Source organism: Vicugna pacos, chromosome 17 (assembly GCF_048564905.1).
Source record: "Vicugna pacos chromosome 17, VicPac4, whole genome shotgun sequence".
In the NCBI taxonomy this organism is placed as follows: Eukaryota; Metazoa; Chordata; class Mammalia; order Artiodactyla; family Camelidae; genus Vicugna; species Vicugna pacos.
The window spans coordinates 53665475-53684654 of record NC_133003.1 but is presented as its reverse complement, the minus strand read 5'-3'; the positions used below and the strand labels follow the sequence as shown (position 1 = coordinate 53684654).

The window sequence follows — 19180 nt, the reverse complement described above, 5'->3', positions numbered from 1 at the left end:
GCTGGGCAGGGTGTGCGTGGCTGCAGGCGGTCCCAGGTTCCCGGCCCCAGGCAGGCTCTCATTGCTGCTGGTGAAAGGCAGCTGTCCACCGAGGAAGAAGCCTGGGCTCCGGCTTCCAGTCCACAACAGCATCAGAAAAGCTTCAGTCCGAGGGGACAAAGGCGTGACCCTCGTGGGGCTGCTGCAGGGTGAAGCAGCCTGCCCCCTTCGCCGTCGGGAACCATCGATGGCCCCCGCTGTTCCTGCCCCTGCCTGGAGACCTGAGCTCTGCTGCCAGCCCTTCCATCTGCACTTGCACTCATTTTCAGGAGCCAAGGAAGAGATTCACGTACTCACAGAACTACCTCTCAGCCATGGTGGAGCCTCAGGATTCGGAGGAGGAGGAGAGAAAAGCCAAGAGGAAGTCCCGCCAGGCCTGGCTCACGCCCACCGGCTTCCAGGTGACGGGCCTTCGCCGGGTTGAAAGCACCGAGCACCTCGGGCTGCCAGCCATCGGCGCCCCGGCAGAGGTGGGTCTGGGGGAGCGGCGGTGCCCGGGAGGGGTGCGTGCAGGCCCCCCTCCTGACGCCCTGCTCCCGGCTCAGGAATGGAGGGAAAAGGCGCTGTTTGCTAACGTGCTGGCACCGGTGCTGCCCCGGGAGAGGTGGAGCTGGGACCGGCGCCACCAGGACTTCGAGCTATACAAGAAGCCACCGCAGTTCCTGGAGCTGCCCCCTCCTCCAGCCCCGAAGCCCAGAGCAGGTACCAGTTGACACCCTTGCAAAGCTTAGTCCCCGCTGCCGTCGGCAGGAACTCAGCGCCCCCTCCCTCTGCACAGCACCGTGTCTCAGCTCCACGCGTCCCGTGCTGGGGCACCAGGAGTCAGGGTGGGACTCTGACACCTGGACCCTGGTTCCAGCAGTACTGCTAACTTGTGTGACTATGGCCAGGGCCCTTCATTGCTCTGGGCCTGGTTTTTTAGCTATAAAAGGGAGAAGTTGGGAGATGGGTCTAAGGGCTTTGAGACCCATGGCTGGTCCCTGGAGGCCAGGCCAACAGCTGGGGGCAGAGGCTCCGGGCCTCAATGGGGCCATCGGGCTGCCTCCCAGCTCTGAGACACTGCCAGCTGTCCCCCCATGGGGGGAGAGGCCTGGCTACACCAGCCCCTCCAAGTCCTCGTCACCCCTCTGCTTAGGAAGAGGGACCACAAAATCATTTATAGGTTGACAGAGAACCAAATTTATCTAGTAACAGAGCCAGAAACTTTGCTCAGGAAGAGAGAGTTGAGTTGATCTGGCAACAGGTCTCCCTGGAGAGCCATACACCATGGGTTTCCTTCCTTCCCCAATTCCCAAGGCCACTTGTAATAGCCCTGTGAGACAGCAGGAAGGGCTGACAGGCCCCAGGCTCTGAGGCTGCCCGAGGTCTCCTGCCACCTGTAGGGGGCCCGGGCTCGCCCCTCCGGCCAGCGTGCCCCTTCCCAGCACTGGCTCCCGGGCACCCTGACGAGGACATCCCACCCCACAACACAGGGAAGAAAAGCTCCGTCTCAGCGAGGGAGGGAGAGTGAACTGGCTGCCCGGCCTTTTAAACTCAGCTGGACAAAGAGAACCTGCTGCTGATGGGGCTCTTGTGTGCAGCCTAGCCCCCACCCAGGGCTCCCGTGGCCCCGGCCCATGGCAAGACACTGCCTTTCCACCAACAAAACACTTCGAGAGCTTGGGGTTTCATTGCAAAGTTACTCCCCAAGTCTCTCTGTTTGTAAACGCTCACCTTTTGAAGATGAGCTGTCAAAATGCTGGTGGCAGGCTCAGCCCCGCCCCCCGAGCCGCGCAGCTCCCGATGCCTGGCCCTGTCACCTGGCAGATGACACACTTGGAGGAAGGCGAGAGCCAGGGCGACATCTGTGAGGGGCTCTGGAGCACAGAGACCCAGAAGCCAGACCACAGGCCAGAGCCTGCCAGCACGAACACCACTGGAAGACACCTTTCGTCCTCCCTTCGAGAATGGAGGCCAGGCCCCATGAAGAAAGCAGAGGCCAGCCCAGCTGGGAGCAGCACGTGCTGTCACGTTCCAGCAGCGACGCGGTTTCCCACCCGTCACCTGAGAAGGATGTCGGGGCTGCTGACCCTCGGGCCTGGGCCCACCCTCAGCTGTGCAAGCCGTCTTCACGCAGGGCGAGGACGAACGGACCGGGAAGCCGTCACCAGAGGGTGGCTCTTGGGGTCAGGCAGGTTGAGCAAACACGTGACTAGTACAGCAAATGCCGGCTGCTGTTTTATGTTCGTTTTTGTTAAGCGTTTCTGGTACACGTTTGAAGTGCATTTTGCTCCCAATTTAAAAGACTGACATGCACGCGGTTCTCAGGCTGCTGCTTGGGGAAGGTGCAGTCCGGTGGAATGGCTTTCCCCCCGAGACACGTCCCCGCCGGGAAGTCTCCGGGCCTGGAGTCCGAGCAGCTCCGCGCGCTCTGGATCCGGTCAGAGCCTGAGACCCTGTCAGTCGGGCAGCAGTGCCCATGGGTCAGGGGGAGGCTGGGAGAAATGGCCAACTCACAGTAAGGCAAGTTCTCCACCTTCTGGAAGGAGTGAGTCCAGGTGCGGGCAGCAGCGGGGACGCTGTCCCTTCGCATCAGGACGTCCGGTCCAGAGGGTGGGTGCAGAGGTAGGCTCGCTTCTCCAGGATCTGCTGGGACACCTTCTTGATGTGTTCATCTAGGTTTTCTGGAGCATCTGGGAGGGAGAGAGGGGGGCGCGTGACCTTTCTGGCTGTGACAACAGAAATCTTGCTGGAGTACCTTTTCCCAACACGGTCAGCCCACCCGCTGTGAAGGAGCCTTGAAGGCCAGGAAGTGACTCAGCTGCAGGGAGAAAGGACCCCTGGCGACTCCAGCCCACTGGCCGCGGAGCCATCTCTCCACCCCCACAGTGCCTGCCGCACGGGATTCGCTGCTCCTCCTGCCGCCAGCGCCTCGCCACGTGTCTCAGTGAGACCCCGGGCCACAGCCGGAAGCCGGGGGTTGGGGCGTGAGGAGGTGGAGTCTGCTCACGCAGGGCAGCAGGCGGTGCGCAGCCAGCAGGACAGAACTGTCACCTGGCATCGGCCCCATGCCCTGCCAGCCCCAACTTACACTTGTCCAGCTGAGACAGGGTGAAGAGATTCTGGTAATAAGCCTCCGCGCAGAAGACATTGGCCAACAGAACCTGCCAGTACCCAAGTGAGAGAGGAGGCGCGCTGAGAGCCCCGGTCTTTGGGCCTGAGGACAGCCCTCCCTGCACCTGACCTGAGCTTCAGAGGACTCAGTCCGTCTGCCGAAGCGGGCAGTGTACCCGGGCTCAGGCCGCCTGGCTCGGAAGCCTTGGCCTCGGGTTCTGAGTCCAGTCCTGAGCCGCGCTAGCTCTGTCCCCACAGAGGTCACCTAGCACTCTGGGCCTCAGCTCCCTCCTCTGTGGGATGAGCCTCACCCCAGGCCACACAGGCACACAGCACCCACCCCACCAGCAGGGTACGAGGGCAGATGGGTGAGGCGCTGGGCTGGACCCCTGTCCCTCACCCTCCCTCTCTCTCAGGCAGGAGGACGGAAGGCAGTACGGAAGGCAGTGGCCCTGTGTCCTGAGCAGCATGGACTTGCCCGTCGGAGCTGAGAGCATCACCGGGCCACAGCTCGGCCAGGTTGGAGGCCATGGGCCCGTGTTCACCCCCTCCCTCCCCCTCCCCCCCGGCCTCATTAAAGCGCAGCAGGAGGAAGCTGGCACGGAGGGGCTCACCTCATGGTCGTGGTTCCGGAGCCCCGTGCGGATGGAGCGGCTGGCCCGCGACAGCACGGCCGTCATGCCGAACAGGTTGATGAGGACGTTGGCCACTCGCTTCAAGACCAGCTGCTCCTCCACGATGGTCTGGGAACAGAGGGCAGGGTGGCGACTTGCCACCTGGGGGCAGGGGGCCCGCTGCCTTCCCTGCGGGTTGTGGGAGGCTGGCTCCCTCAGCTCTGTCTAGGAGCCCAGGCCAAACCAGGTCCAGAAACCTGGCTGAGACCAGACGCCAGTGCTTAATGTCGCCTTCAGCACCAATGTCCTTGGATCTGACTAAGCCCAGGCTGGGGCTGCCCCTCCTGCCTGCAGGGGGCCTCTCCACCTGGAAGGTGGCCCCCAGGACTGACAGCCCACCATGGCGACCAAGATTTCATTCTAGGCCTGGTCCCAAAAGTAAACGCTAAGCAAAAACGTCCTTGTGGACGATGGCCCGCCCCCGACCCCAGGCACCTTGCCAAAGCGAAGCAGCAGTGTCTCCACAGTGCGGCCAAAGTGGTACACGTTCTCCTCGAGCCTGTGGGCACCGTCCTGGGGGGCCAGGGCACAGGACCTCATTCAGCACCCCTGCCCAGTGCCCAGCCTGCCCCACCCGGGCCGGCCAGGGCAGATACGGGGGCCTCAGGCCTCCTCAGCCTGGCCAGTCCACCCCAACACCCCTTCTGGGAAGGGGCTACCCCATGGGGGCACACTGCCAGGCACACTCACCGCAACACTGGGGTGCACGGCTCCGAGCTTCCCGGTCAGCCCCAGGTCCACACCTTGGCCCAGGGAGTCTCGAAGCCTCCGGCCAATGGTCTCCATGACAGTGGTCACGTTGCCCCGTTTAAGCTCACTGCAGAGAGCCCACGCCCCGTGACCTGAGGCCCCACTGCAGGCTCCCACCTCCAGCAACATGACCCCCCCCCAGGTGCCCAGGGCAGCAGGACACCCTTTCCTGCTCCCCGATGACACAAAGCCAGAGGGGCCAACTCAGGTCCTATGTGCCCGTGCCCCTGCTCCCGGCCCAGGCACACTGGCCACGTGGCTGCAGGCCTCTCCTCTGACACATAGCCACACTCGTGCTCCCTCCCCTAGGAGCTGGGTCACGCCAGCTTCCAGGTCATTCTCCCACTGAGCGGCCTGGGTCTGGGTGCCAGCAGTGGTTACTAATTGCCCTGGCCCCTGTGCTCCCACCAGCTCACGTCGCCTGAGCCCAGGAGGCGGCCGCCCCTCCCCATGCTGCCCAGGGAGACCCAAGGGGCAGACGGGGAAAGTGACACCTACTTGATCCTTGCAGTCAGGACTTGGCCAGCGTGCTGCAGGCCCGTCAGGGCAATGTACATCCGGAGGATCTCATTGGTTCCCTGTGGCCAGCAACACAGGTCAGGGGCAGCCGCGTGTGCAGGACCCACTAGACCACGCTGCCACCCACCGACCCTGAGCAAGCAGCTGGGAGCGGGGGTGTGTGACTGGGGGGCCAAGGGCGCCTGCTTCCTGAAAACCCAGCTCCTCTGCGAGGAGGAGCACCTGGGTCTTCACCCTGACGGTGTTCAGGAGTCATCCAGTCAGGCCGTACCGTCAGACCACTGGCCCCCTGAAGGAGTGTTGGGTCCCCACACCCCTTCCTCCCCACCCCACCCCTTGTGCATACACACTGAATGGACCTGTGGCCTGTGACCCACCGGGGGCAGCACCTGGAGCGCAAGGTTGCCTGGGAAAGCCCTGAACGACGAGCCTGCCCAGCTGCAGCAGTGCCCGAGGGAGGCCCAGGCTGGGGGGTGGGGGTGGTTCGAGGCAGGACCCCACCTCCCACAGGAAGCTCCCACTGTGGCCAGCAGGCCCTCAGCCTCCACCCCTGCAGAGAGGGGTCCACGCCAGGCAGCTCGGCTCTCACCTCGAAGATGAGCAGGATGCGGCTGTCACGCAGAAGGCGCTCGTACGGATAGTCCTTCATGTAGCCCGTGCCCCCGAGGATCTGCAGCGCCTCGCTCACGCACTGCCACGCGCCCTCGGAGCTGAACACCTGCCATGGGCAGGGGGCGGGTCAGCTGGGCTTCGGGGTGAGGTCACCCCCGTAGGAGCCCTGACTGCCGGTTTCACGGGGTGTCCGCAGGCAGCCCTCCTCCCTGCTCGAGCGCGGCGCCCCGCCCTCCCGAGTCTGGGTCTGCCTGGGCCGGAGGGGCTCCCTTCAGCCCCCTCCACACCCGGGGAAGCCAACATCCTTTCAAAGCTCCTTCTCCAGGGAGCCTGACCCACACCTGCCCAACCTCATCCCCTGAGACCCCCTCCTGTGCACATGACTACTTGGCTGGACACCTGGCCCCGAGTGGCGAGTGTGTGTGTGTCCACGCATGAGCATGCTGAGAGCAGAGACCGGTACACCTGGCCCTTGTCTCGGTCCTGGAAGAGGCTGCACTCAGGGCACCGTGACTCCCACGGTGGTGGTTAGGGTGACAAGAGGGGAGATGGTAAAGCCAATGCAAGTGCGCTGGGCATGAAGGCTCAGTGCAGGGAGACCGGTGAAGCCGTTAGTACAATTCCAAACCTTCCAGGCGGATTCTGAATGTGCACTACTGTTTCTCAAGCGTGACCCCCACAGACCAGCCTAACAGTAACTGTGGGGCCACAGCAGGGCTGCCATCCACCCTGCAGCAAAAGTGCGGCCCCTCCCCGGACAAGCCCAGAAGCCTCCGCAGTATTTACCTCGGCCCCATCCCTCACAAAGGGAAGCTTCCAAACCAAAACGTGGGTCTCAGAACAAAACAGCCCTTCCCCAGGAACCCAGCTGCTCTTTTATGTGGATGTGAAGTCACAACATGTGGCCTGTGTTTTTTCCCTTAGCTACAGACTGCTCATCAACGGTGACAACCTCGCCACAAGCCAGGCCGTCCTCTGCCCCCGCCGCGTGTCCCGGGGCACCGGGATTACCTTCACCATGGCGGCCTCGATGGAGCAGTCAGGAAAGCCTGGCTGGTCCAGCATCCCTGCGGTCAGGTAGGTCATACTTTCCATCACATAAGCCTTCTGAGCCATCAGGGCAAACTTCTCCTGGCGTGTTGAGAAAGAAACACCATCAGGACCCAAATCTGTGCGCTGAGGCCAAACCTGCCAGCCTGCAGAGAAGGGAGGCTGGACCGAGCCCCCTGCCCAAGAGCACCAGCCAGGGCCCAGCGCTCGCACAAGGAGCCCGGAGACACGCGGCCCCGGCCCGTCTTCCCCGCACAGGAGGCGGCAGTGCAGGCCCCGAGGGCACTCTGGCGCCCACGGAGTGGAGCCCACGAATGTGGCCCTGGGCCTTCGGTACCTGAATTAATCCGAACTCGCTGAGGCTCCTGTTGAACTGTTTCCTGGTGCAGGCGTGCTCCGCAGTCATTTCTGGAGAAGAACGGGCGTTACAAAGCACGGCTCTCTACCTGCCCTGAGGCGACTTCCTAGTGAGGCGCGCTTGTCATCCCCCCAAACCCTCAGGTAGGACTACAGGAAGACAGTCCCCCGTGACTGGAGAGCCCCGCACGGGGCTGGAGGAGCACAGCCCCCCGGCTCAGCGCCCACGGCGGTGGACCAGCTGTGAACCTGGCCCGTGTTCTCTCTCACTAGCTGAGCCGGGCCAAGCGGCTTCACCCCAAGAACAGCACTGAGACGTGGCAAAGCCCACGGGACGCGGCGTAAGGCCCTGGCAGAGCTGCAGAAGCATCCTGCGTGGCGGGGACAGGCGCACGCCCGTCACAGCTGTCTGTCACCGACAGCAGGGCCGTGGCCTCTAAGTGTATAGCTGAACACGGTCTACGTCACGGGCCCGGCCCTGAGGACTCCAAGAGACCCGGCAGCCTCCCGTCTGGTCAGCAACAAGTCTGCCCTCGACCCCCCTTGCAGCCAGCCCTCTCTGAATGCTCCCACAGGCAGGATCCAGCCAGAAACTGGCCTCACAGTGGGCTCAGGAGGTAGACTGGCTCCTACATCCCCACACGTCTGGGCCTCGCGGTTTCAGAGACTCTGTATCCTTGGGGACAGGCTGACTGTGAGAGTGAAACCCGCGCAATAAGGAGTCTTCCAGGTGGGAAAGCAGAGGCCCAGGCAGCAGCTCAGAAAAGTGGGGTCAGCTTTTAGACCCGGGTGCATGGTCTTGGACAAATCATTTACCTTCTCTGAGCCTCAGTCTCCTCATCTGTAAAATGAGAATAAGAGCCCAAACAAACCTTTCCGCCCCCGCCTTGCCCTGAACCCCGAGCACCCAGGGGTGCGCCAGCCCCAGGTACAGCCCGCACCCAGCCAAGGCCCTCGTTTCCCTGCAGTTCTGCCCGCAAAGTGAGGATGGCAGTGGTGTTCTGTGCCCACCAAACCCCACGGGGCTGCTCTCACTTCTCCGGCAAAGGAAAGCCTAGGGTCCAGGTACCCTAACAGGAAAGGGCGAGGCCCCAAGGCTGAGGGACGGAGAGTCCCGCCCTGACCCCGCTGCTCACTGCCGCGCAGTCACCTGCAGGACAGGCTCTCGTGAGAGCCAGCGCCCAGGTTTATCAGCGTCTGGCTCACACTCGGACGTTCAATAAGCGGCTCTGTCCTTAGTGGTCAGGGCAGCACCCTCTCTACCTCAGAGAGAACGTCCCCCTGCCACCTGTGGGAGGAAGTAGGGGGAGGGTGCAAACATGAACCCGCCTCTTCCGGGGCGGCCCGAGTGTGTCCTCTGGCCTCAACTGAAGCCCGGATCCCAGACTTGGATGGGACAGGCTGCTGGCAGCCTGGCTCAGGCTGACCTGCCTGGGGATGCAGCAGGGCCTCTGGGCCGCAGCGGGCAGGTGTGGTGGGAACAAGGCCACCGCCTTGGGCTCCTGTTCCAACTCACCTACCGATCAGTCTCTTGAGCATTCCGGCCACGGCACTGCCCATGCTGAACCGCCCGCTGTTGAGGATGTTCATGGCCACCTGCAGAGAAGGGGGAGCTCACTGTGGGTCCGCTGTCCTGGCATCCTGCTGGGAGAAGCCCAAGGGCCACGGGGGCAGAAGGTGACAGACCGTGACGGTGCCTGTTCGTGCTGCTAGAGCTCCCCTGACAACGAAAGGCAGCGTCTGGCTGCAGTTACTCATCCTGACAACCCTCGCTGGGCTGCGCTGGGAGAGAGCACGGTCCCGACACCCCAGCATCAGGTGACTGCATCACTGCAACAGCTCTCAGACATCCTTGGAGTCACCCCCAGAAAAGGAACGGGACGCCTCTCTCCGCCTCAGTGGAAGGGAGCAGAAACTAAGACTTGTTGGGTAGCTGCTGCCAGCGCCCCACTTTCCCAGCAACCCTTCAGTGTCAGGGCCCCATCCGACAGAAGAAGAACCTGAGGTTCAGAGTGGAGAACCAGCTCCACAGCAAGCGCCTGCCTGATGCACAGGCCCGGGCCCTCTGCGCTGAGCCAGCCCCTTCCACCTACTTGACCTGCTCCTCCCCACAGTCAGGGAAGTAGTTAAGGGGCTCGGCCAGCTTCTTTCCTCTCTTTCAACCTCAGCTTCCTATCTGAAGCACATGGTGAGCACACACCTGCTTCCCCAGCAGCAGACTGCCCAGGCTTGGGGAGGCGCCCCCGCAGAGGCCCACAGGGGCACAGAGACATGGCCACTCAGGCAGCAGGTGGTCAATGGTGTAAGGTGACTGAAGGGGGACACGAGTCCAGTGGGAACGGCTGAGGAGTAGGATGGTGGGAACCCCTAAGCTGGGGCTGCCAGGCCGTGTAGGGGAGAAGGGCATCCCGGGCTCAGGGGTCAGGTGGCCACCAGCACAAGGCTCCTAGAGGACACCACGACCTGCCCACCTCTGCCTAAGCTACCCTGACGCCCGGGGCTGCTACGGCCCAGCCTGTCTTCTGGACGCCAACTTCTCACCACTATGCTGACGTCCCAGCAGAGAGCCACGTGCCCCCCAGGCCAGCACAGCCTACTCCGCTCCGAGCCAGGAGGGGACAGGAAGCTGGGGCCAGCAACACACGGGACGGCATGGGACTCACGGGGCCGCTGGGGCAACTCACCTTAAAGCCGCCTCCGACTTCTCCGAGGACGTTTCCGACGGGCACCCTGGTGTTCTCAAAGTGGACCTCGCAAGCTGAAACACAAACCCAGGGCCTCAGCTGATAGGGAGGCCACGCGGTTCACCCCTCCTCCCTCCGTCCCGTCTGCACTGCACCTGCCGACACGTGGACAGAAGGACATGGCTCCCGGCCACTAGGCCTACACCAGCTGGGGGAGATGAAACAGCGTGCAAGGTGTCCGGCACTGCGGGGGGCGCCGCGGGTGACAACACGGCCCCGGGATGGTGCGGGGGCTGGCGGGAGTGGCTAATGACGGGTTACTGAGGGCTCCTATCACACTTCTCTGAGATGCAGCCTGAAGGCTGGGAAGGAGCCGGGGCGGGGTACTAGGCCGGGAGGTGGGCCCCGTCTAAGGCCGCACATCCATGGCATCGGTCCCACCTGCTCCTGCTCTAAGGCCGCCCCCTCCCCTGCCCACAACACCGCAGGCAGTGTGGCCAGAGTCAGGGCCGGCACGAGCAGGCGCTTCCCTGTGCTGACAGCCTGGCTGGGCCCCTGGGGACTCTGACCTGCGTGAGGAGCTCCCACCTGGTCAAGAACCCACGGCACAGAGTCCCGGGGCAGCTTCTCAGACAGGCTGTGGCCACAACAGGCGGCACAGACCTCTGAGGGCCGGGCAGACCAGGCCAGGCGTGGGCAGCCAGCACCGCTGACCTTTATTCTCCGGCACCTGTGTTCAGACGGCCGGTTGTGGATGCAGCGAGGGCCCCGGCATCCTGGCTGCTGGCCCTATTTGTGGCTTCAGTACCAGCTGCTGAGAGGACCCGGCCTCCTGACTTCACGCTGCCCCACTCAACCCTCTCTCGGGGCCTCTGTACCACCCACCTGACCTCAGTGGGGGCAGCAGTACCTGGCATGCCCCTGTTCCCCGCGGCCCACCTCGGTCACCAGCCAGCTCTACCACCAGCGTGCCACGCCCAGTCCCTCCTCGGCAGGCAGCCGCGGTCACGGTGGTGACCCCGGAGCACAGCAGCTGCCCGGGCTGCTCTCATACGCACTGATGTCCACACCCATCCTAACACAGCCTTCCCACGGCACCTCCGTGGTGGGTTCTGTTCTCTCCCCTCTCCTTCAGGTGACAAAACCAAAGTACAGAAAAGTAAACTAGTTTGTTCAAGGTCACGCATTCTATGTGGCAGAGCCAGGTCAGAGCTCGGGGCCCCCGACCCATGCTGAACAGATGTCAGGGGCAAATGCCACCATCCAGAACGCCAGGTCCCCAAAGACGAAACTGCAAAAGGGAAATGGGCCTGCGGCACCGACACTCCATGGTCTAAACTGAGGGACCCAAGAGGCAGAGTCTCATGGGGGCAGTTTGTGGGAGAGTGGGCTCAAGTGAACTGAGCACTGACCAGGGGCCACAGGCAGGCCGGGACAGGGAGGAGTTCCAGGCGGGAAAGACGGGGGCTGCTGCGATGGAACCCCGCCGCCTGCCCCCGAGGCCGCAGCGACCTCCCTCGCAGTCCCCAAAGCCCGACGTGTGGAGAGGTGTGGTCGGCGTCTGCTGGGCTGGTGAGTCAGCTCCAGGGGCTGCCCTGCACGGCCACGGTGGGGGCGCTCCTGACCAGATTTCAATAAAATGCTTCGGGGGAACCAAACCTCTTTCCATCTCTTTTTACCTTGATGTTTGACATCTTTTTATCAAACCGAAATCTCCCCCCCCCACACGCGTACGTGAGCACTACTCACTGTTGGAGCCTCGGATCCCTAACTTGTCCTCAGGTTTCCCGTTGGTGACTCCACCGAAGTCTCTCTCTACTATGAACGCCGTGATCTTGTCCTTCACTGAACCATCGGAATCAACCACCTCAGTCTTGGCAAACACAGTAAAAACATTGGCCAGCCCTCCATTGGTGATCCAGACCTGAGCAGAGAGCAGAAGGGCCCTGGAGAAAATCAAGCCACCACACCCCACCGCTCAGCGCCCGCAGCCGGCAAACCTCAGGCAGGAGGGGAGCCCCTCTCGGGCCGCCCGGCCCTCGCGAGCGGGGACGGGGACTCTACCCAGTGTCCCCAGCAGACACCGGCGGCTGCGTGTGTGTGTGTGTACGTGTGCATACGTGTGCGTGTGGAGGGCAGCTGGCGGTGCTAAGATGGCTCAGTTTCTAGCTCAAAACAGCCTGGGGTGGGAGGGAGGCAGAGGGGAGCCAGAGGAGCAGGAAGACGAGCAGGAGGCAGGGGAGAGACTTGTCAAACTGCTACATATGCTGCGTACAGAACTTATTTGGATCTTGATTCAGGCAAGCCGTCTGAAAACCACACAGGGCTGAGACAGTCGGGGAAGTGTGCGTGCTGACTAGAGAGTAAGAGACCAACGGCAGCCGTGAGTGTAACGGTGGTGCTGTGCCGCCAGTCGTCCCGTCCTGAGAGGCCCGTGGCCCAGGGGTGGCGACCTAACAGAAACGCTGAAGCCGGGAGAAGGGGGTGGAGGTTCACAACACAAAACTTTTGTGTGCGTTTCATTTTGTAATAAAAAATTAGCCACCAGACACACAAGAGCAGCTTGGGGAGATAGGTGGTACCACGGAGGCCCAAAGACTGGAACCAGGATGCCTTGGTTCCCATCCTGCCACGAAGCAGGTGGGATGGTGGCCAAGTGGCCCCTCCGAGCCAGTTTCTTCTTCCAAAAGAGTAGGAGCATCACCCACGGATGGTGGTCAAGGGATGACACGGTGCGTGGAAAGTGGTCAGTGCGAGGTGGTGAAGTCAGGACAGAGACCCCGACACGGCCCCGGGGCTGTACCTTGGAGCCGTTGAGGACATAATGTTTCTTGTCTTCACTTAATGTCGCCCTGGTCTGGATGGAGGCAGTGTCACTCCCGCTGGGGACAGAAACATGCAGTTGAGGAGTAACGCTGGCAACAGAGAACGGTTTTCAGGGCCCCAGATGGAAGGTTTCAGTACTTAACATAGGCCTTGGCCAACTTTTACAACAAAGGGCCAGATGATAAATATGTTCAGCTTTGCAACCACAATCTGTAAGCAAATGGGCATGTTCTAGTAAAACTTCCTTTACAAGAGCAGGTGGCCGGGTGGGTTTGGCCGACCCCTGCTGTACCACACTGGGTGAAAGGGCGGCAGTGACAACCTCTGGGAGGTAAACACGGAGCTGTGGCTCAGACGGGCTCCAAGTTCCTGCGAGGCGGGGTGCAGGGGAACCCGGCTCCTGAGGTCACGGAGGGGCTGGTAACGGACTCGCCGTCAGCAGCCAAGTCCCGCCAGCCTTGTCCCATCCAGGCATGGACTCGGGGCTGATCACTCGTCTCCCCGAGTCCCAGTGCACGCCCTGCAAAGCGGGGGGACCCCCCCCACCATCTGCTCTGAGAGCTGATGTGAAGCCGGGATGTGCTATCGTGCGTGAGGAGGGCTGTCAGGCCGTCTGTAAAGGTCACTGGGTGGGAAGCGAGGTGAAGGGAGGAAAGCAGGAGAGCTGGCAAGGAAGGTCCGCAGGGCCTCAGGGCGCCACCCCGTCAACGCGCCCGGAAGCTGTCGCGTGACCCCCAACGGCAGACCTGGCGGGCTCCGTCAGGCAGAAGGCAGCCACGTGCTCCCCGGACGCCAGCCTGGGCAGGTACCTGGCCTTCTGCTCCTCGCTGCCGGCCAGGAGGATCCCCTGACAAGACATACATGGGCTGGTCTCAGCCGGGAGGGAGGACCGAGTGAAATGCTCGCAGAACACGGCCCCTTCTGGAACACGCTTCCTTTATGCGTGAGGACACATTCTGAGCTCAGAGCCATCAGCCCCAGGGGAAATATGGGGGGGCTGCTGGAGAGGCTGGGGGGTCCCCCTCAAGGGCACAGTCTAGGGCGGCTCAGGCCGGCAGGACCCGCGTGGCTCTGGGGCTGGACTTGGGTTTTCACTGCAGCTCCTCCCTGTCCTGGCTGCGGGCGGGGGACCGGGGGCACCAGAGCCACACCTGGTGTCTGGCCAACGTCAGGATGGCCCACCCTTCGGTCAGCACCACAGCGAATCCACTCTTGGGTGGGGCCTGGCCCAGGGCTCCCTTGCCTCTCTCAGTTTTTCCATGGAGCAAAAACAACCCAAATAACGGGACTGTCACCAAGAGCTGGCGTGGGGTAGGGGGTGTGGGGACTGAGTGCAGTATGAAATGGGCGCCGATCCCATGGGGCGAGGCCGCAGGACAGCTGGGCCCACCCCCAAGGACTCCCCTCTTGGTAAGGAAGTGAGCAAGCCTGCTGCCTTGCTGTCCCCGCGTGACCCTGGAAGACCCTGAGAGAGCATCGCCCAGAACCGCAGACCCCTGACCTTGAGGCCGATGGCCTGATGTGCGGCCAGGGTCACGGTGATGGAGCCGTCCATGCTGATGACCTCCACCAGCCGTGCGTACATGGTGTTGGAGAGGCCCAGGCCACCTAGAAGAGAAACAGGCCAGATTCACTGGTGCTCCGACCCCAGCCCTCCCAGGAAAGGCAGAGGCTTCGCTGGGCTTTCTAGATTATAAAGTAATGCCGGTGCACCACTGAAAAGCTCACAGTACAGAAAGGTACAAAGGAAGCAAAAATTATCTGTACACTAATCATTCAGAAAGAATGTTTTTGTGCACATCCTTTCAGACTTTTTTTGGCCATATAAACATATACAGATGTATATTCTAATATAAAACATAACGTTTGCTACAAAAATACATAAGCACCTATACACACACTGAGTCATTTACAACGCTGTGAACACCTCCCATCACAGATCCAGAGCTTTATGAACACAAACCCTGTCCGGCGTCCACTCCCAGCACCTCACGGGCTCTAGGACAGGTTCCTCCACCTCAGCGCCCTGACCACCAGGGCTGGGTCTTCTTTGCTGGGGGGCAGGGGTGTCCCATGGACTGTAGGGAGCTTGGCCACACCCTCGGCCTCTGCCCACTAGACGCCAGTAGCTCCCCCTCCCACACGGCTCTGACTACAAACATGTCTCTAGACGTAACGTGCCCTGGGGCCAAGATCACCCTGGTTAGGAGTCACTGTTCTAGGAGCAAAGGGACAAAAACATTAGAAAACCAAAACCTCCACTGAACCTGTGTATTCTGCATCTCATCCTGAGCTTCCACAGGTGGTGGGGTGGCCTTAGGGGCATCGTATAAGTGATGACCTGAGGCCTAAGCTCAGGCGCCCAACAAGGAGCAGAAACGGCCCTGAACTCCGGGGTGTAGGCCCGAGCCATCACACGGCCCGGCTGCAGGGGGCCCTTCACACACACAGGGGAGGGCTGAGTCCCTGCACGGGTGCACAGTGGTCCCTGGGTTCAGTTAGGACCCCGCCTCTGTTTCTATCAAAACCCTTTTGATTCTAATCGTTTTCGTATACTGGTCAGTTTTGTTAAAAAAGGAAGGGAGGGAGAAAAACCATGATGCTTTTTCCCCAAGAAAGCATCAGTGAAATCACAGGGGGCAGGGGGGGACAGTGATTGGGGACAGGTGGCAGGTGGGTGGGGACTGCCGACGAGGGAGGAGCGGAGGGCTCGCAAGGGACCTAGGGGCGGAGATCCAGCCTGCCAGGGCCTTCAGAAGGAACGCTGCCCTCAAATGCTCTGGGCAGGAGCAAGGCTGCTGCCGCCTTCACTTCCCAAGGAAGGGGTTTTATAAAGGAACGAAAACGAGATATCCCCAAATGTGACCAATATCACCCCTGAAAAGGCACTTTCACACCGGAGAGCAGGGCAGAGAACGAGAATAAGGGAAGGGGTGGTGCAGTCTCTCTCTCTCTCTCACACCACGTGCTGGCATAAGACACACGGACGCAAAGACTCATTCCACTCTGACACACAAGTCGTCCGGAGGAAAAGTAACTCTTCTCATCAAGAAGGAGTACTTCTAAACACTGCTGGAGGGACAGACGCCACTGCCACCCGGCTGTGCGCAGCAGCGCTCCTCTGCTGCCTGCTTCCTCCGAGCTCTAAGCCCCCGTCTTCCCAGCTGATGACGGACCACCTCCTCTCTCCGGCTCCAGCCCCGCCTGCTCTCTGTGGAATATTCCACGTGCTCTGCACATCAGCGCAGACAATTCCCAGTGGCTTGTGAGTTACAGCACCGACAAGCCTCAGATGTCTGGGAGGAGCCTCGTGGCCCACGTCACGTCCCTCCTGTCACCGGGGGCTGCAGATTTGTGTTAGGAGACAAGGGCCGCGTGACCCCCGGCAGAGGTCGGAGCTGCGTTCTGCCGCCAGGGGGCGCAGCAGCAACGATGCTGTCTTCTGCAGAGAAGGCCATTTCTTATGTAACTTGGAAATGTGGTGAGAGGTATTTCACAGGATGACAAGAGACACCCTTTAACAGCTTAAACACTACAATAAACTCAGATATAAACTAAAATCTGATGTGATTACAATATGCCTCGGAATCAAGACAGTCAGGCGTCACACTGTTTTGCCCTAACTTCTCACCTCTTGTCTCAGGCTGGGCCCTGAGATGACGAGGCTGGGAGGGCCCGGCCACCAGGGCCCACCCCGCTCCAGGTGACGGCGGTGCAGGGCTCCGCGGCCCCTCCTGCCCCACCGCCCACAGCCCACACACCGGCCACCCCACACTCAGCCCTTAACGGACATGTTAATCAACTCTAGCATTTTTACAGCTCACCCTCGGACTTACTGCATCTTCAAAGGCCACCTTTCCCAAACAGAATCCTTTTTTGGACAAATACAGAGCACTTTGTTGAGGGCCAAACCAGTGGGGTGGCGGTTTCCTTTACTCACCATATTCCTCTGGGACCAGCAACCCAAAAAGCCCCAGGCTCTTCAGTTTCTCTAAAGTTTCATTTGGGATTTTCCCCTCCTGGTCGATTTTTCGAGAGTCCACTGTCAAGAGGAAATATTCTGATTAAATAAAACATAACCTCCTCTTACGCAAATAGAAGTGCACAGGACAACTGTCGTGCAGGACACGGTCCCAGCATCAGAAACTCCAAAACTGGAGATGGCCCAGCCATGCTCAGTCACCGTGTGCTCCACTTCACCTCATTAGCCCTGCAAGAACTGTACTTTTTTTAAATTACCAGCACCAGGTACTGTCGGTTCTTGATCTGGGTGTATTCATTGCGTAAAACTGCAAATTATACATTTAGGAGAACTAAACTTTTCTGTAGGCATTTACTAAGCTTGAATTTTTGTTTTATCACTCGTGCCTCCTAGAAAATTAGAGAATAAGGACCCAGCTCCAGCGCTGCCCTAAAACGTCAGGCTAGATGGCCAGGCTCTGGGCAGCATCCGGGCTGGGACCCACTCGTGCTCAGAAATCGCAGCTCTTCCCCGAGGGCCCACAGGTTCCGAGAACAGGTTATTCTGCACCAACGTTCACATTCATCAGAGCAGAACTAAACCGTGTTAGGTTTACAACTGCACAATTCTGTATGAATCAAGTATTTTTTAATTGCCAACAAACTAAACTTCATCAGTATCATAAATTTTAAAAATACCCATAATCTACACTTATAAATTTCTATACATGTGGGTCACTAGTGAGAAATACGGACGCCCCAAATCCCTCACTTTTTACCTTTACAACTTCACTTACATATGTAATTGGCACACAGTAAACTGCACGTTATTTAGAATAATTTTAATTCTGACATGTTTGCCCTTGAAACCGTCCCTACAATCAACAAAAACGTTCCCTTTTCCACCAAGTATCCTTGTGCCGCTGTGACCACCCCTTCCCCGCACCTCCGCCCCCCGACAACCCCTAGGCTTTTTGTCTACAGGCCGGTGTGCGTTGCTGCATTTTTATACAAGCAGGACCACACAGCCTGAACCCCTGCGGCCTGGCCCCTCTGACTCGGCATCATGACTCTGCCATCCGCCCATGCGGCTGCAGGCCGCATACTCCACACCTGCGCACTGCTCAGTGTTCTGCTGTATGGGAGGGCAAACTGCTCATCTAGTCACCTCTTGAAGGACACCTGGGTGGTTCCCATCTTTCAGCTTTTAGAAATAAAGACCCCATGACCATTCACATCCGAGTCTTCGTGCAGCTGCATGTGTTCACCTCGTCCTGGAGCGCGGCTGCTGGGCGGCGGCAGCGGTGGGGGGGCACGGTTAATGTCTAAGGAACTGGCAGGAACTGGGGAGACCTCCTCGCACACAACATGGAGTAACAGGGCCTGCATTTATCTTGCTACCTTAGATTACAGGGCACTAGGCACAACGAGGAAGAGGAATGAAAAAAAGAGTAATACATAAATATAAATATATTTATAATTGTACCATAGAGTAATGTAATACATGGATATATTTGGGGATTTCCAAAGGAGAGCAGGGGAGGAGGGAGTAGGGGAATGTGGTATGACTGGTGATAGAAAATGTTTAAAGAAATAATGGCTAAAAATTTACCAAAGTTGATTGAACACTATAAAAACACAGATCCAAGAAGTTCAAAGAACCCCAAGAAAAATGAAGAAAACTACAGTAACATCAATTTCTCTAAAACCACTTAAAAGCAGCTAGAGACACAAGAAGCAACGTGTGGAAAGAACACAGAGAAAATGGCAGCGGAGGTCTCACTGGAAACAGTGCTGGTCAGAGAGACGACGGACGGGCTGACCTAGAGACCGTCATCCTAAGTGAAGCCTGCCAGAAAGAGACAGAAAAGTACCGTATCTCACTCAGATGTGGGATCTAAAAGAAGAAAAACAGAGGACACTACGAACTCACCTACAGAACAGAAGCAGACTCGCAGACACAGGAAACAATCTTACGGTTACCAGGAGAAAGGGGGTAGGAAGGGATAGATTTGGGAGTTTGAGACCTGCAAATGTTAGCCACTACATGTAAAAATAACTTTTAAAAGAGTTTCATCAAACTACCCAGGACATTTTTCACAGAATTAGAACAAATATTCCTAAAATTTATGTGTAATCACAAAAGACCCAGAATTGCCAAAGCAATATTGAAGAAAAAGAATGAAGCTGCAGGAACAACCCTCCCAGACTTCAGACAGCACTACAGAGCTACAGTAATCAAAACAGCATGGTATTGCTACAAAAACAGACATATGGGTCAATGGAACAGAATACAGGCCCAGAAATAAACCCATAAACTTTTGGTCAATTAATCTTTGACAAAGGAGGCAAGGATATACAATGGAGAAAAGACACTCTCTTTTGAAAGTGGTGTTGGGAAAACTGTACACCTGCATGTATATCAATGAAGTTACAAAACACCCTCAGACCATACACAAAAATAAACTCAAAGTGACTTAATGATTTAAATCTAAGACAAGACACTAAAAACCTCTTAGAAGAAAACACAGGCAAAACATTCTGACATAAATCTTAGCAATGTTCTCCTAGGGCAGTCTACCCAAGCAATAGAAATAAAAGCAAAAATTAACAAAT

The 19180-nt window shown here is 59.0% G+C and overlaps 2 protein-coding genes across 6 annotated transcripts in view; one reads left to right on the top strand and one right to left on the bottom strand.

Moving 5' to 3' along the window:
- Positions 1-2334, top strand: part of CFAP92 (cilia and flagella associated protein 92 (putative)) — a 53061-nt gene extending 50727 nt beyond the window's left edge. For all 3 annotated transcript variants that reach the window (XM_072941958.1, XM_072941957.1, XM_072941959.1), the window contains 3 exons: positions 309-509; positions 585-741; positions 1846-2334. In XM_072941958.1, the coding sequence (XP_072798059.1) occupies positions 309-509; positions 585-741; positions 1846-1889 (402 nt within the window). In that variant the 3' untranslated portion in view covers positions 1890-2334. The remainder of the gene's footprint in view (positions 1-308; positions 510-584; positions 742-1845) is intronic.
- Positions 2244-19180, bottom strand: part of ACAD9 (acyl-CoA dehydrogenase family member 9) — a 32160-nt gene continuing 15223 nt past the window's right edge. The window contains exons 3-18 of one of the 3 annotated variants that reach the window (XM_072941961.1): positions 16545-16646; positions 14106-14212; positions 13351-13451; positions 12582-12660; positions 11528-11702; positions 9779-9852; positions 8615-8690; positions 7075-7145; positions 6699-6818; positions 5665-5793; positions 5055-5134; positions 4497-4623; positions 4242-4319; positions 3747-3908; positions 3110-3182; positions 2244-2711 (exon numbers count right to left, since the gene is read on the bottom strand). In XM_072941961.1, the coding sequence (XP_072798062.1) occupies positions 2611-2711; positions 3110-3182; positions 3747-3908; positions 4242-4319; positions 4497-4623; positions 5055-5134; positions 5665-5793; positions 6699-6818; positions 7075-7145; positions 8615-8690; positions 9779-9852; positions 11528-11702; positions 12582-12660; positions 13351-13451; positions 14106-14212; positions 16545-16646 (1655 nt within the window). In that variant the 3' untranslated portion in view covers positions 2244-2610. Of the gene's footprint in view, positions 2712-3109; positions 3183-3746; positions 4004-4241; positions 4320-4496; positions 4624-5054; positions 5135-5664; positions 5794-6698; positions 6819-7074; positions 7146-8614; positions 8691-9778; positions 9853-11527; positions 11703-12581; positions 12661-13350; positions 13452-14105; positions 14213-16544; positions 16647-19180 lie in introns of those variants that run through there. The other 2 variants (XM_072941962.1, XM_072941963.1) reach the window with 2 other exon arrangements.